General features: G+C 35.0%; 1 protein-coding gene across 1 annotated transcript in view; it reads left to right on the top strand.

Moving 5' to 3' along the window:
* The window catches only part of LOC149799640 (receptor-type tyrosine-protein phosphatase delta-like), a 172,271-nt gene that overhangs the window by 86,335 nt on the left and 70,149 nt on the right, over positions 1 to 15,787 (top strand). The window contains exon 13 of the mRNA XM_089958980.1: positions 12,173 to 12,351. Coding sequence (XP_089815106.1) covers positions 12,173 to 12,351 — 179 coding nt within the window. The remainder of the gene's footprint in view (positions 1 to 12,172; positions 12,352 to 15,787) is intronic.

The following is a 15,787-nucleotide window of genomic DNA, read 5'->3' as shown; positions in this document are numbered from 1 at the left end:
ACACACAGAGAACAAGATTGGAATGTCTCCTTTTATGCTGATGTATGTAATCAGCGACTTAACATGCCATCAGATGATTTTGTTTTTAGCTCAGTATCAGAGATTCCAGGTTGCGTGAGTTATAATCTCCATGGCAATTTGTAGAAGGGAAGTGGGTGGTTTTTAATCATTTCGTAGCAGTTCTTTTGCATCAACATGAGTTACAATGCAAAAGATTTGGCTTTCATCTGTCTCCACTCCCATACCAGATCTTGTTATAGATAGGATTTTCCTTGCACAAGGAAATTGCACTATGCCTTCCGTTTTGAAGACAACATCATAATGCCTTACAGATTTAAGTGAGGAACTGAAAATGGATAATAAATTGTTTTAAAAAGTATTCATGCAGTTCAAATCAAAGGGCATGGTGACCAAGATGAGCCATGCACCTGATCAAATGGAGCAACCTAAATTGGCCTTAATGCTGGAATAAAACTACAACCCTTGACAGAAGGTGTGAAGTGATTAATTGATATGTTGATGCTTAAATACATTTTCCATATTGATACAAGAGGTGAAGAACAAACACAAAGCAATACTTTCTATATTCAAGCTACTTTAATCTTCATCAGTCATGAATAATTATTAGTTGTTTGCCGTTTTTCCTTCTTAAAGTAGAGAATTCATCTAAGAAAGCATTTGAGGTCATATGTACTATTTTTTGTCAGATTAAGAAAAAACTAAATGACACCCACTTGCTTTCTATAAATTAACACAAGGTGGTTTAAACTCACATGATTTGAAATCTACTTCCACTAGCAAATTCTGTCCCATCAACATGTGCAGCCACTGATAACATATATCGCTGTAATGGAGACTTTGTAGACTTATTCTTCATGTTTGAATTAATTGTTTTGGTGATCATTTAATTACCACTTTTATATGAAGCTTCCCACTTGCTTCATATCTTGTCTACTTGGATTGAATTGAATTAGGGTGCACTTTTGGCTTGTCATGCAGTGAAATATGTTAAAATCAGTTCTGGTTAATGCTTATGTTTGTTCAAGTCCAGGGTAAAACAGTAACCACTGATATAAAAAAGTAGCTTGTTTACTGCTCTACACTCCATAAACTTTTTGCAAAAGGGTCTGTTAGATGATCTGTAAAGTAATTAAATTGTACGCGTGGAAAAAGCTAGGAATGGATCCTTGTTAAAGCAATATCTGTAATCAGCAACTGATTGTGCTGATGGGATTTAAAACAAATAGCACAGAATTGGCTAGGGAATAGATTTCAAACCAAATTAAATATAGTCACCTCCTTAATTTCTACAAGGCAAGTTGGTGTGGTCTGTAACTTCATTTTTCACTAACAGAAATAAGAGCTTGCGGCTGCAACAGTTGTTTTGCATATACAGTTAGTACTTGTGATGAATTTGGTTGTTAGTCATATCCACTCCCACAAGATTTTCATTGCCCGAGTAAATTGCTATTTCTTATGTTTTGAAGATAAGATCGTAATACCTTCTAAATTTAAATGGAAACATGAAATAAAATGTTCATAAAGCAGTCATGCAGTGAAAATCAAGGGCACGATAACTAAGACAAGTCCTGCATCTTATCAAATCGAGTGGCCTTAAATGGCTTAAAAAAAGTGCACGTGAAGAGATGACAAGAGTATATCTGCATCAATCTACTGTAACAGTTATGTCAGTGAGCATTTCTCTGAGATACTAATTAAGTGGTGACCGTGTTTTGATAACTGACTTGCGAAAATATTCGTTGTATTGTTGCACTGAATTAAAAGCTGGCCTCCTTTGTATTACCACATTAACTATGTCTTTTGAGTCAAATAAAGGATGAGAAGTAAAAGAAAAGTTAAAAGGCACGAAAATCCTTCAAGCATAAAATCTTGCGGCCCCCCGGTCGTATGTCGGGTGAACTCACTTTATTTGATCAATCGAACACTGTTATAAATGTTATTGTGTATGTAACATAAACTACCTTAAATTAACCAACTCTTTCATAACTGTGATCAAAGATAGCAAGGCAGCCAAGTGAAATGAATACTTCGTAAAATAAAGAGCTTGATTTCACAGATACGGACCATTGTGGGCAAGCAAGTTTCAGAGCATTCTTAAACTGGTACTTAGAGATATCCTCAAGGATGATAAGAAGTTTCATTATTATTTCCATTGAAATCATGACATCAGTATTCTACGAATTGAACAATAAAATATTTTCGACGACAATTGCCTCACGAAATTTGGTGGTGACTCAACAATTAGTTTAGTTCTGTGCTCTTTGGACTCCCGATTTGGCAGGATAATATTATACACCATTACAGGAACCAGACTCATCAAAAAGCAGTGTTATAAAATACAGATTTTGTATGCGTACACATGATGGTTGTTGAAACCAGTTGGAATGATCTTTCACATGTTTGACATTTTGAAAATAAATGTTATTTAAACAGAATAACGAGCAACTCACGCTCTCACTTATAGTGTGGTCTATGTTTGTGGACCCCGTTGTGCGCGAGTTATCGAGGGAGAGGTGTATCGAAAATACAAAGATGTCTACTTATTTAAAATGGCACAACCATGCCAGTGACAGACCTTCAAAAGATGAAAAGACTATCAAGTTGATATGCGTATCAATAATGTATAATATTGTATCATAGGCTTTGTATCGTGAATCATATGCAGCACATGTGTATTGATTAACCCCTACCTGATAGGTAGTCTGTTAGGAAGTATTCTTTACTTTGTATGTAGTCTGCATAGTAGAAACACAACCAAGATGTCATCACATATAAAATAGCACAACCCTACTAATAAAAGACCTTCTAAAGATGAAAAGATCATCAAGTTGATGTGTATCGGTAATGTATCATTATCATAGGTTGTGTATTGTGAACTGTGTGAACATGTGGAAGGGGTGTATCATTGTACCCCTACTGTTAAATGGATAGTACAATAGTTACTAGTCAGTAAATTTTCTGAACTACCTTTTCAATTAAAGACATTGCCACTCAATGGACGCAACAAATTATGTCTCCTTGAGAGACGTTGCCTGATTCAGATTTAAACATTTCACACAAAAAGTGAGAACAACTGATAAGTTGTTTAGGCAATTTTGATTTTCCTTTTTTATCTATATATTTTGAAAGATCTCTTCAAATGAAGGTAAAATCACACTGTAGGGTGTTCTAGATACGTTGTATGTATAAAAGAAATTTCCCTTAACTATTGAAACGTTTTAAACTTGTATTGCATTCAGCTGAAGTTTTTGCTGATGATGAGACCACTTTAAATAACTTAATTCTGAATTGCTTGAATGTGAAACCTAAAATCCATACTCATTCAGGTTTTGGATAAGAATAGCTGAACTTCACCCCTTTCACCATTTATCCATTATAATGCAAATAATGTACTTTCACCTCAGAAAACAGTACTAAAACAGTAGTCCACACAAAACATAAAAAACATATTATTAATGAAAAGCAGATAGACCTAATCTAACATGACATTTGATTAAAATGTATACATTTAGACATTGAGAGAGGGAGAAGGAGAGGGAGCAAGAGATAGTCACAGTTGCATGAAATAATCAAAGACAGAGGTGGGAAAATAAATGAATTTGGGATCTATTAGCAACAGTTTAAAAACTGCAGTCAGAGAATTCAAAAAGAGTGTTGAGAAAGAAGTGTATCTTGCAGTATAATCCTATAAAAGGAATATGTGATGCATTTATAACAAATCATCTGCTTCATTTTCTCTTCTTACTGTTTTTAGCAACAAATAAGTACATTACTAAAAAAGCTGTAGCACTTATAAGCTCCAGAAAGAACAAAATATCAGTAAAAATCTATACAAAAATTCAATCCCACAAAATTTTTAACTTCATTTTATTACACTGGTCAACAGTGAAATCATTACTGACTTGAAAAGGCCCTAATCTGTAGTATTTTGGTGTGCCGAACACGAATATAACCGTGAAAAATTTGTATTGGCTCTCGTTTTGAAGATATTCATATACCTCATTTTCTATGTTTCACTGTGTAAATTTCTCCAGTAGGACTGCAGCAACATCCGGAATAATGATGTAACATTGCATAATACCATCATGCTCACATCATCCACAGTTGATTGCATCATTTTCTGATGCAATGCAATACTAATGCCATGCGGCTGCTGAAGTAAGTTGACGTCAGCAGTGTACTATACATGTTAATGCCAGGCAGCTGCTGAAGCTGACGTAAGCAGTGTACTATATAAAGCCCAATCAGATAGGTTCAGCATTTAAAATATTTTAGACGTTGTGCGAGACAGTTCAAGCTACTGTTACATAAAACTTATTATTTTATCCATTTACGTACAATAAAGAACAGTAATGCCTCGAAAGTGTGTTAATACCGCGGACAATTTTTGCTATATTTGTGGGGAAGTGACATTTGCCAACCAGAAGAAAAGTATCAATTCTCAAGTGAAGAAGGCGTATCATCTTTACTTCGGATGCAAGGTTGGTGACCAAGACAAGCCTTGGGCTCCACATATATGCTGTGCTACATGTACAACACAGCTTTCACAGTGGTTGAATTGCAAAAGGTCATCAATGCCGTTTGCAGTCCCAATGGTGTGGAGAGAGCCAAGCAACCACCTAAATGACTGTTACTTCTGCTTGGTTCCTCCTCTTTCCGGCGGAATAACGAAGCGAAAGAAGTCGAGAATAGTCTACCCAAACATTCCGTCTGCATTGAGACCAGTTCCACATGGTGAGGGACTTCCTATTCCAGAACCTCCAGCAGAATATTCTCTTGATTCATCTGACGAAGACAAAGGTGAGTCGACCTGTTCTTCTCCTGGTCCATCAGCATGCAGTGATCCAGATTTTCACTGTGGTGCATCATCAACCCCACACAGAATAACACAGGAAGAACTAAATGACCTGATTCGTGATTTGGACTTATCAAAGAACAAGGCAGAATTGCTAGGATCAAGACTCCAACAATGGAATCTTCTAGAAGAAGATGTCACAATTACTGCATATCGAAAGCGCCACCAGCAATTGGAGCCTTTCTTTAGAAAGGAAAGTAATCTGATATTCTGTTTCGATATTGAGGGCCTCATGAATGCTTTAAAAATCACTCATGACCCACAAGAATGGAGACTATTTGTGGACTCTTCGAAACTGAGTCTCAAGGCTGTGCTTTTGCACAATGGAAACATTCTTCCATCTATTCCAGTAGCGTATGCTGTCCACATGAAAGAGACATACGATAACTTAAGGCAGCTACTGAATTCCATTGAGTATAAAAAGTACAGCTGGCACCTCTGTGGTGATTTGAAGGTAGTTGCCCTTTTAATGGGACTGCAGCAAGGATATACAAAATACATGTGTTTCTTATGCGAGTGGGATAGCCGAGCAAGGGAAATGCACTACATGAGGAAGGAATGGACTCACAGGCAGAATGTAGCCATTGGAGAGAAGAATATCCAACACCCAGCTCTGGTTGAGGCTCAGAAAATCTTGCTACCACCCCTTCACATCAAACTAGGTTTGATGAAGAACTTCGTGAAAGCCATTGACCGGACTTTGCCAGCATTCCGATACCTGCATGAAAAATTCCCTCAACTCAGCGAAGCAAAGATTAAAGAGGGAGTTTTTGTGGGTCCTCAGATTCGAGAGCTTTTCAAAGATGACCGGTTCAACAACTTGCTGGAAGGTGACGCGAAACAAGCATGGAATGCTTTTCGCCTAGTTTCTACAAACTTCCTCAGAAATGTTAGGGCAGAAAACTATAAGGAACTAGTAGAAGACATGTTGATGAAGTATAAGAAACTTGGCTGCAATATGTCTCTAAAGATTCACTTCCTTCATTCCCATTTGGATTTCTTTCCTAGCAACTGTGGTATTGTTAGTGATGAACACGGCGAACGTTTTCATCAAGATATCGCAACAATGGAACAAAGATACCAGGGAAAATGGTCCACTACAATGCTGGCTGACTACTGCTGGACACTCCTCAGAGATGCTCCCGAACAGCTGTACAAGAGACAGGCGAAGAAATCTAAGATGTAGTCAATGACTTGATTTTTTATAGGTAGGCTATTACAGTTGACCTTTTACTATTGGAATGCATTTCGTTATGTAAACATTAATTTCTTGCAGATTACAAAAAAACTAGAGCCAATTTTGCAATTTGACTGTCATATTCGTGTTCAGCACATAAAAATTGATAAGAATTGACTAATTTTATTTCAGTAACATGACTTTTGTAAAAATTTGTTGTCCAGTGTTACCAGCACATCTGTAAAGAATCCACCGATTCAAGAGTAAGTACTGCCTATTGATTTATTGTGAGTACATACGCATGTTCTATTGCTCCTAAAACTTTTGTGTGTACCGTATGTACTCACATATAAGCCAGGTAAAACTGAAAACAACAAAGAAAATTGTCTGCTGTAACAAAATGCGCCTGCAGACCAGTGTTTATGTTGTTTGTTCTGATTACTCCTAACAAACTGCACAGACCCATATCTTCTGTGTGACAGCAGATCTGGTTATGTGCAGTTTGCAGTTGGATTTTGACTTATATGCAAGTACATACAGTAATTTTATCTTTCACTGATCCTTTCATTCTATTGAAATGCATTTTTTCCATCATTCTGTTGTTCCCTTAACTCTTTGTCTATAGCAACATTGTTTTGTTTCATGCTTTTAGGAACACGTTTCATACAACAGGACCACTGCAATTAGAAATCCTTTAGAGTTGCTGGTTATTTGTTGTAGCAAGTCAAGTTTGAAAATCATTTGATGCATATTGAATGTGATTAACATGAATGCATCTTCTTGGGAAGTGGTTAATGATAATGTGAGAGACTCACATAGTGTGAGAGAAGCAGAAGATATTTTGCGCCAAAAGATCAGCTTATCCACGTTATTATCACTCTGTGGTCTTATGCTAAGTAACAGAAAAAAAGTGAAAATGTCCATGTTTTTGTAAAGTTCAAAAAATAATTAATTTCCCTGGAATACCAAGTGAAAATTTAAAAGGAACTTAAGTATTGTGAATTAAATCCCAAATAGTCCTAAAAGCTCTATCACAAATCTAAAAGTAAAGAATGTTCAAAATGGAATATAGTAGGTTTTTTTCTGAATAAATTCCATCTTGAATGTGCTGATGTTCCAGTGGTCTTTAATGGGATAATGTTCCAACAGTCTTGATGTATGACAATCATATAATCCAAAATGTCTTTAAACAAATTCACAATAATCTCAAAATGGTGATTTAGTCCAAAAGTATCAATCAGAACTTTGTAATTCCAATGAATAATTTCAATATATAAATTCTCTCAAGTTAAAACTGAACACAACCAAAAGACTAATTCAACTATAGATGTTAAGGTAGTAATAAGTAATTCTGATGTAAGCAAAACTAGTTCAAAAGGACTATTGCCTTCAGATTCTTAACTGATTCTCTAACAGCAAACAAAAGCAATTGAAAACTCTCATCCCAATCTTTTCCTGTATCAAAGTAATATGACCAGTTCATATTGTTCAAAGTTTGATGAAATCTTTCCAAAGCCTCTTGACTTTCATTGCATAAGATTTAAACTGTTGGATGCTTAATTTATGCATAACTTGCTGGAAAATTCCAGAGATAAAATTTGGCTCTTGATCAGATTTGACAGATTTGAGATGGCCAAAGAGTGTAAAAACTTAAAGCTTTTATTAATCTTTTATAGTTTTAATCTTCCTCAAAGCATTTGGCTCTGGAAATCTTGTGGACATAATAGAATATTATCAACAAATTGGGTGTTAGGTAAGGGACTGACACAGTCAACCATTATTCTGCTAAATGGTTCATCATATACCGGAATAGGCTGCAGATTAGCCTAGGTATCTTCGGATTGGGTTTTCTTATTTCTTACCATTTGATAGGTGTGACACAATCTTCAATAATTAGAAACACGACTTTTTATTTTCAGCAAAAATAATGATTCATTATCTTGTGATAAGTTTTACTGACTGTCAAATGACCAGCCAAAGGACTTTCATGTGCTAGACAAAGAATTTCATGTTGCTATGACTTTAAGACAACAATTTGTTAGCAATTTGTTAGCTAAGTGACCACTCTTCATCAGCATGGACCTCAGGTGGTCACCATTTTCTTATGAGGACCCATTTTTCATAAAAGAACAGACTGGTACTTGTGTGGCTTCATTTTCACTTATAACCCTCTGAAAGAAAATGGAGATCAAATGATATTGTTCCTGTTTAACAAAGAGTGATTGTCCTTTGTAACCCTGTTTAGAGTCGAGAGAATGAATAGTAAAAAGAGGGCCACTGTGACTCCTGATTGTTCAGTACTATGAGCATAAGTGACCTCATCAAAGACTGACCAATAAATGTGTCAGCTAAAGAAATAATTTCCTATCAACATCATTCTCAAGAGCTCCTTTTGCAATAGCTCTAGTGACTACACAAGAAGGGTATAAATTAGGGATTTCAGTCATGACAGGATTAATGTTCTGATCCAAACAACACTTGTCAGTTACAAGTGGATTAAGCACAACCTTATCCATTCTCTACTCCCTGAATAAAAACACCTTCACTAAAAGAAGACTTCTCATACAAGGGCCAAGTACCTGATAACAAAAGAGTGAGAAGCTCCTGTGTCTCTTAATATTTTAATAGGTATAGTCTTGGCAGAATCACCAGTAAGTAAAAGAGAACCAATTGACATAAATGGTTCATAATTCTCCATAATAAAATCAAGGTGGTGTTTGTTTAACCCAACAAATGTATTGCTTTCAATACATGACTGTAACCTTGGCCTATTAGAAATAAGAGCATTTGGAATAGCTCTATCATTATTATGTTGCTTATTTTTCTGTATGTAGCCATCAGAAATAACATGCCAATAAATACACATAGGAAGAGATACAGATTCTGATCAGTCTTATGAGACTTTTGATTCCTAAAAGTTGTGCCAGATTGAGAATTTGAAATAGTTATATGAGGCTGAGGTAGATTTTACCAGAAAGAACTGCTGAGAGGAAGACTTGTTGACAAAAGAAACATGGTGACTCAAAGAATAGTCATCAGCAGTACAAAGTGTCTACTTTTTTGCTCATCAAGGTAGGTCATGTTGTCACTGTGCATGCAGTTCTTGAACTCTTCAACCAGCGTGAGTTGTCTGAGGTATTTTAATCATGATCAACGTTTTTGGCTGAGCAGCACATATTAAATACAGTAAAACCTGTCTATAGCAGCCATCCACAGGAAAAAGCCAAAGTGGCCAAGTTTGTAGACAGATGACCTCTGAAGGTAGGTTCAGCTCTAAAACTTGGTTCATGATAAATGCATGTACTGTGCACAGAATAGAATTTGCACTATTATTATTATTAGTAGCAACATCATTATAATTTTGTGCTTGTATTATTACTATTAGCATTTGTAGTATGTGATCAAGATACATGTATTAGTGTAGATATTTAGCAAAAAAACATTAACAGAATCATAACATAAAATGTTCCAAAAAAGAATACTGTATCCGGAATCTAATTTGTCATTTGTATTACATCTCACTGATTCCCCTGTCATTGCTACATGTTGAAGTTCTGATTGTTTTTTTAGATGTTCCTTTAATTCACAATCAAACTTTACCTTTGATTGCTAAACACAGCACTGACTTGTTGTCCAGCTGGTGTAATTATACTTGAAAACAGGTGTCGATGAATTAAGCAGTTGCTCACACTCACCGAGATAAAAAAGACAGTCTTTGTAAGAGACCTTTGATGATTAGAAAATTAAAAGAAGCTTCCTGCGTCCATTTAATATACCTTATATATATTTTGCCTTGCTCATTAAACAAAAGACTGATAAAAATTGTACTTGCAACTGCCTCACTTGGCACTCAGCATTAAGAGGTTACTGTTAGGACTGGTCAGAATAGATGTCAGAATAATTTGACTGGATTGGACATGATGCTAAATGTCTCAGGCGTGATGCCCAGGTGCTAGATATCACTACGAACTGTCACACCACCGACATCATAGCGATATGACTGAAAAATTGTTGAAACTACATTTTAAATCTAAATCAAACACACACACACACTTAAGGTATCAAGGAAGTCCATTGATTTTTGGATCAAAATGTCAAAGGTCAAGGTCAATGAGTTCCAAGAAAAGGAAGCCTTTAGATTCAGGATCTAAAGATAAACATTTACAGTCATGGTAAGTCCATAGTGAAAATGATGGTTTCTGAACAGTAAGTTTAGTTCAAGACTGTACTTTGGTCAGTAATCGCTCAAGTCAGCCATATCATACTAGTGCCTACATTGACATTTTTAATTACAGGGAAGGTGTATAAAGTGATCTTTATGGCTGTCCAGTTTCAGTTTTCTTGGCATTCTGGGTATTGAGCAAGAAGAAGATTTATTTGAAAACAAAACTTTTATCTTTGTATAAAAACATTTTGTTCTAGACTGGGTGAACTGATAACCTTGTAAAACAAAAATCGGTTCAAAAATAAATAAATGGTGGGCATGGGAAGACAGTGCTCATTTTATAAGATTGTTGTTTTACTTTCTCTATTTATACTATACTCCAATGTTTTGTGTGCGAATCGTTGATGGTAATGAGATTTATTTAAACAAAATGTGCAGCCCAAACAAAAATCACACTTGATACAAATATTGATCAGAAAGCAGGAAATGCTTTTTGAACTGTTTTGTTATTTGGTTGAAATAACAGGCACTGGGGTGATTATTATACAAGATCTGGGAACTTTGCACAAGGAGGAGGGGAACATTTGTTTTCCAGTTTGAAACAAATAGTGTCTGTGTATGAAATGGTATATTACCCATGGTCTTTAAAATCTTGAAGATACTTGAAGTTTACAGGATGCCTTGAAATCTCTTAAATTTTGAAAAGTTCATGTTATTCTTGAAAAGTCCTTGAATTTGTTGAAAAACTTTTAATTTTCTCAAAGTGAATACAATCAGTTTAAAACTTGATAAAATCAAAAATATATTGCTCTTACAAATAATAATTGTTGTTATATATTTCAAAAACAAAAATAACTAAATAAATAAAATGGGATCAAATTTGGTTAATTAAATGACACAGGACATGTATTTACTAGTTGGAATAATGTCCCTTTACTATAGTGGTGAACTAGGAGCATATTTTTAAGGTACTCTTAAGTTGAGAGCAACTACAGACTGCAAAGACCCAGATATGTCATATAATAATGAACTGAACCTATGCAGTTTGTTAGATGTAATCACTAGAAGAAACGGCATAGACCCTGATCTGCTAGTGCATTATCTGACAGCAGAACGTGACCTATGTTGTCTGCAGTTGCACTTTACATATAAGTATATGTGGTATTTATATAGTGGTAAACAAAGTGACATATGGAGAAAGTTCAATTTCCAAAAGAAAAATACTACTTGAAAACATTTGGAAGTACTTGAAAACTTCTGGAAGTCCTTGAAAACTCATTGAATAGTCTTTTGAAAAACTAATTAGTTCCACCACTATAGCAGTGGGACAGTACTCCACCTTGTACAGCTCTCTGGTGCTGTATAAACTGTTTCCAAAACAACTGGAGTCCAAAAATATTCATGGATATTACTCATAAGGCAGCTTTTATAAATAGGTAAAATGGAGGAAGCAGAATGTCTAATATGGGACAAATATGGCACAATAAAAATAGAGGCAAAGAAGAGGACTAGTAGGCTATTTTGAGCCAGTTGAGCAGTCATGAGCCCTCTTAGGCCTCATCTTTTATTTGGGGGTCCAAATCAATCTGATTAAAAGCAGATATCCACAGTCCTTCATGCAGATCTGACAGTGATTGCTTAGGGGTCATGTTCTTTGACATATGTCACTACTATAATCACTAATTTTATAAGCCAATCAGATGAAGTCTTATATCTTTGTGTTTGGGAGTATGGCTGAAGAGCATCAATGTGTACCAGAATGATTTGATTCACTTTCAGATTTTTGAAAGGCGCCTTTCTATTGGCTAGTTCAAAGGTCACCAGAACATGACCCCTAAGCAGTCGCTGTCAAATCTTAATGTAGGACTATGGAGATCTAGTTTAATCAGACTGGGGTCTAAATATAACCCAGATTTCAGGACCCTAACTCTTTGTACCTATAAATTCATTCCAGATCTGAAAGTGATCCCTTGGATAACTTGAAGGTCTATGAAGTAAACAGCAAAACAGACCATTTTGTTTTAAGGGATTTGCGACCCAACACTGCATACCAGGTGTGGGTCATGGCCAGGAATGCAGTAGGATCAAGTCTACCCAGCAGTCCCAGTGAACTCTTCTTCACACCTCCAGAAAGTATGTCCAGATACATGTATATATTTATCAATAAAATTTAGGGACATACATAGTTCATTGTTAATAGACTTGCATTGTAGTTGCCATTTTGATCAGCATGAGAACCAAGTTATTTTCAGCAAATTAATAAATTTCAGTTTCTGTTTTAAATATGATGTGTAGTAGATGATGTTGAACAAGAAAATTCCTGTCCAATCTGCCAATTTTGCAAGCCAGTGCTTTTAATCTTCTGCAAGGCGCTACAGCTAAGACTGGTACCACAGTTTATTTTAAGTATCTTAATTTCTGCAAGACACTATAGCTAAGACTGGTATCACAGTTTATTTTGAGTATCTTAATCTTCTGCAAGGCATTATAGCTAAGACTGGTAGCACAGTTTATTTTAAGTATCTTAATTTTTGCAAGGTATTATAGCTAAGACTGGTACCACATTTTAGTTTAAGTATCTTAATCTTCTGCAAGGCACTAGTTAAGACTTGTACCACATTTTACTTCAAGTATCTTATATAGGTGAAATATTTCTGAAATGAAAATTTAATATCAGTTATTCCTATAGTGCCTTGTAGAAAATTACCTACAATGACATTAAAGATGGTGTCAGTTTGTTGTCATGTGTTGCAAATCATACATGTCCGAAATTGAAATTCATTTGAATGCTCAAAATACCTGCTCTTATGTTGTAAAGCTTTATCATTTTTAGTTTGGTGAAGTATTTTTTTATTATTAAAAAATGCTCATGGCTGCAAAATTACCTCACCAAATTCAAAATGATAACTGCAAGCCTCAGCAACAAGAGAATCTTTATTCTTAGCAGATAAATGTATTTCAGTTTCTGTTAAAGTGTGATTTGTGGCAGATGAATATAAATATATAGATTTTCCTATTCAAATTAGTCAATATGACAGATCATTGTGGGTAAATTTCTGGGTATGAATGGTAATTTGTTTTATTTTAACTTTCACAGCCATTATATTAGTTAAATGCTTTTTAAGTTATTATCTATAGCCAGTTATAACACCATGCAGAAAAATACCCACTATGGCTTGTTATGATGATACTGATTTTTACATGCATTTCGGTTGCATTTGCTATCATCTGTAACAAATCATACAGAACAATGAGATATGAAAAGAACTGTTGTCAGATATTTAGTTAGTGATACTGCAGAAAAAGATGACAAGACGATAAGACCAGTCAGTATTTTTTTTATTAGTCACTGCACTACTAATTACTACATGCCTAAAAGTTTGGACCCCGGTAGGCTGAAGCATTCTGTCTCACCTGCCTAGGCAGAAGGCTGCACCATCATGATTCCATTCATTTGCAGGATGCCATGCTTAAAGAACATCTGTTAAAGACACATGATGCCCATAGTGATGGAAGAAGATAATACTCTTCAAAATTTGGTTTTTACACTTTAAAGTTGAATACTTAAATGCTATAAATTTGTAAATTTTTGTCAGGGTCTGTTTTTGTTTTAAATTTTGTTTAAAATTTTGGATCTGTCTCTGATGTGTAACAGGGTCTTATTGTCCTCACAGCTGGGTCTGTCTTTAAATTTTGTGGATTTTATGCTTACATTTATTTGGAAGGATTCATCTTCCAGGGGTTTATTATGCAATTCAGTTTTACATTTGTCAGGCTTTACCTTTAGTTGGCTTCTTATAGCTGTTATTTTATTGAAGTACCATGAAATGCAACCATGGCATGAAATGCAACTATATACATATATCAAATTTCATGGCTTGTAACAACCATCAAATCTACCAAAAATTAGTAACCCATCAAGGAAAATAAAGTTATTTCACAATAGTTGAATGGATAAATATTAACAGGAAAACTAGTTAAGTTTTAAAACATAACAAAACATTGAGTGTGTTAAGATGCTGTTTCACCTACTCAATTTTAGTTCCAGGATGGCTTCTGACAGGTAAAGAATATTGGGATGGTACATATATTTTGTCTGTAGGAATGGACAACACAATAATAAGCAAGCTAATACTGGATCTTGGAATAATTAGTAGCAATTAATGACTTAGATTTGGGCATTAGAAAGGCACTGACTATGCATTTGAGTATGATGAGTGTAAAACTTTTTTCTGCCATGTCAGAATGTATATGTATGCATCATCTTTTTGTGTAAATATTTTTGCATTTTGTGCTTCAGGGTCACTGAGGTCACACATTGCAAGTTTCGTCCTTTAGAAAATCCTTTAGAAAAGTGTATATGATGAAGTAAAACCTGTCTTAAAAGACCAGTGCTATCAGGGATCATCAGTCTTAAGAAACCATACTGTCAGTAACTGAATTTATTGATTATATTCAGTTATGATCTGTTATAAGAGACCACCTGTCTTAAGAGAACATGATGTTTGGGTAGAAGTAGTGGTCTTTCAAGGCATGATCTAGTGTACTGTTTGAAATGTAAATAACAGCAAGAATGCATAACTTAGTTGAGTAACTGAGAACATTTCTGTAATTGACATTTTAACATAATATACAGGCTGTATTTGTTCTTAAGATATTTTTGCTCTGATTCTCAACAGCATTATTTCCAGAAGAAGGTTTGGTAAAAGTTTTCTTTTTTGTTGTTGTTGACTATCTTTAATTCAGCATATTTGAAAGTAAATGTTTTAAGTTCATATTCTTTGCATTGGTTATAATATTTAAACACTGTTATGCACTAGATTTTAAAGTTACTCATCGTATCTAAAGTTGTATTATTATTAATAACACTGCATGCTTGGTACAAGATCTCACCTTTTGGACTGGATTGCAAGGCAGCTCCAGTCAAGGGGTTAAGATCTTTCACAGCTTTTGTCTGGCATCAGTCACATTGATTAACTTTGTGTTTATTTTCCACAAATAATATTTTTGCTCATTTTCTCAAAAATATTGCCTGTATTGTTAAGTAAATTTAACTTGATCTGAGGATACCTCAAAAGGGGTATTACACCCTTTAGTTCAGACTGGGTCACTGTGACTTTTATTTCACACTAAATTGAGCTGCAATAGGTTTTATGATTATTTCAGTATCTCAGGCACTGTCACTCTTAACGCTGAAGGGTAGGAAAGGTGACTGAGGTGGTTAGTGATTATGATTTGTGTCCAAGAGGGTTTGGGTCCAGATGCTACCATCAGATCAATGTGGGTCAGCTGCCATGGTGTGTCTGTGCTTATTGCACTTCATTCCATTTGCCTTGGCACTAAATAACCTATTTGTGTTGCTGTGCCATACAACACCAAACCAAACCAAGCTAATAAGCTCTGAAGATGCATTCTTCCTCCTAATATGGTTATACCTAATAAAACCCATATAAGATATATTTTTGAGACTTGATTTAAACCACAAATGTAAGTGGTTACAACACATTAGGCATGCATGATTGTAGCTTTTGAGAAGATCATGTATTTCATGTTTGATCTTAGAAGTTGC

This window comes from Sinohyriopsis cumingii, chromosome 5, assembly GCF_028554795.1.
Source record: "Sinohyriopsis cumingii isolate HCF-2022 chromosome 5, ASM2855479v2, whole genome shotgun sequence".
Taxonomy (NCBI): Eukaryota; Metazoa; Mollusca; class Bivalvia; order Unionida; family Unionidae; genus Sinohyriopsis; species Sinohyriopsis cumingii.
This window is presented reverse-complemented; position numbering and strand designations above follow the sequence as displayed.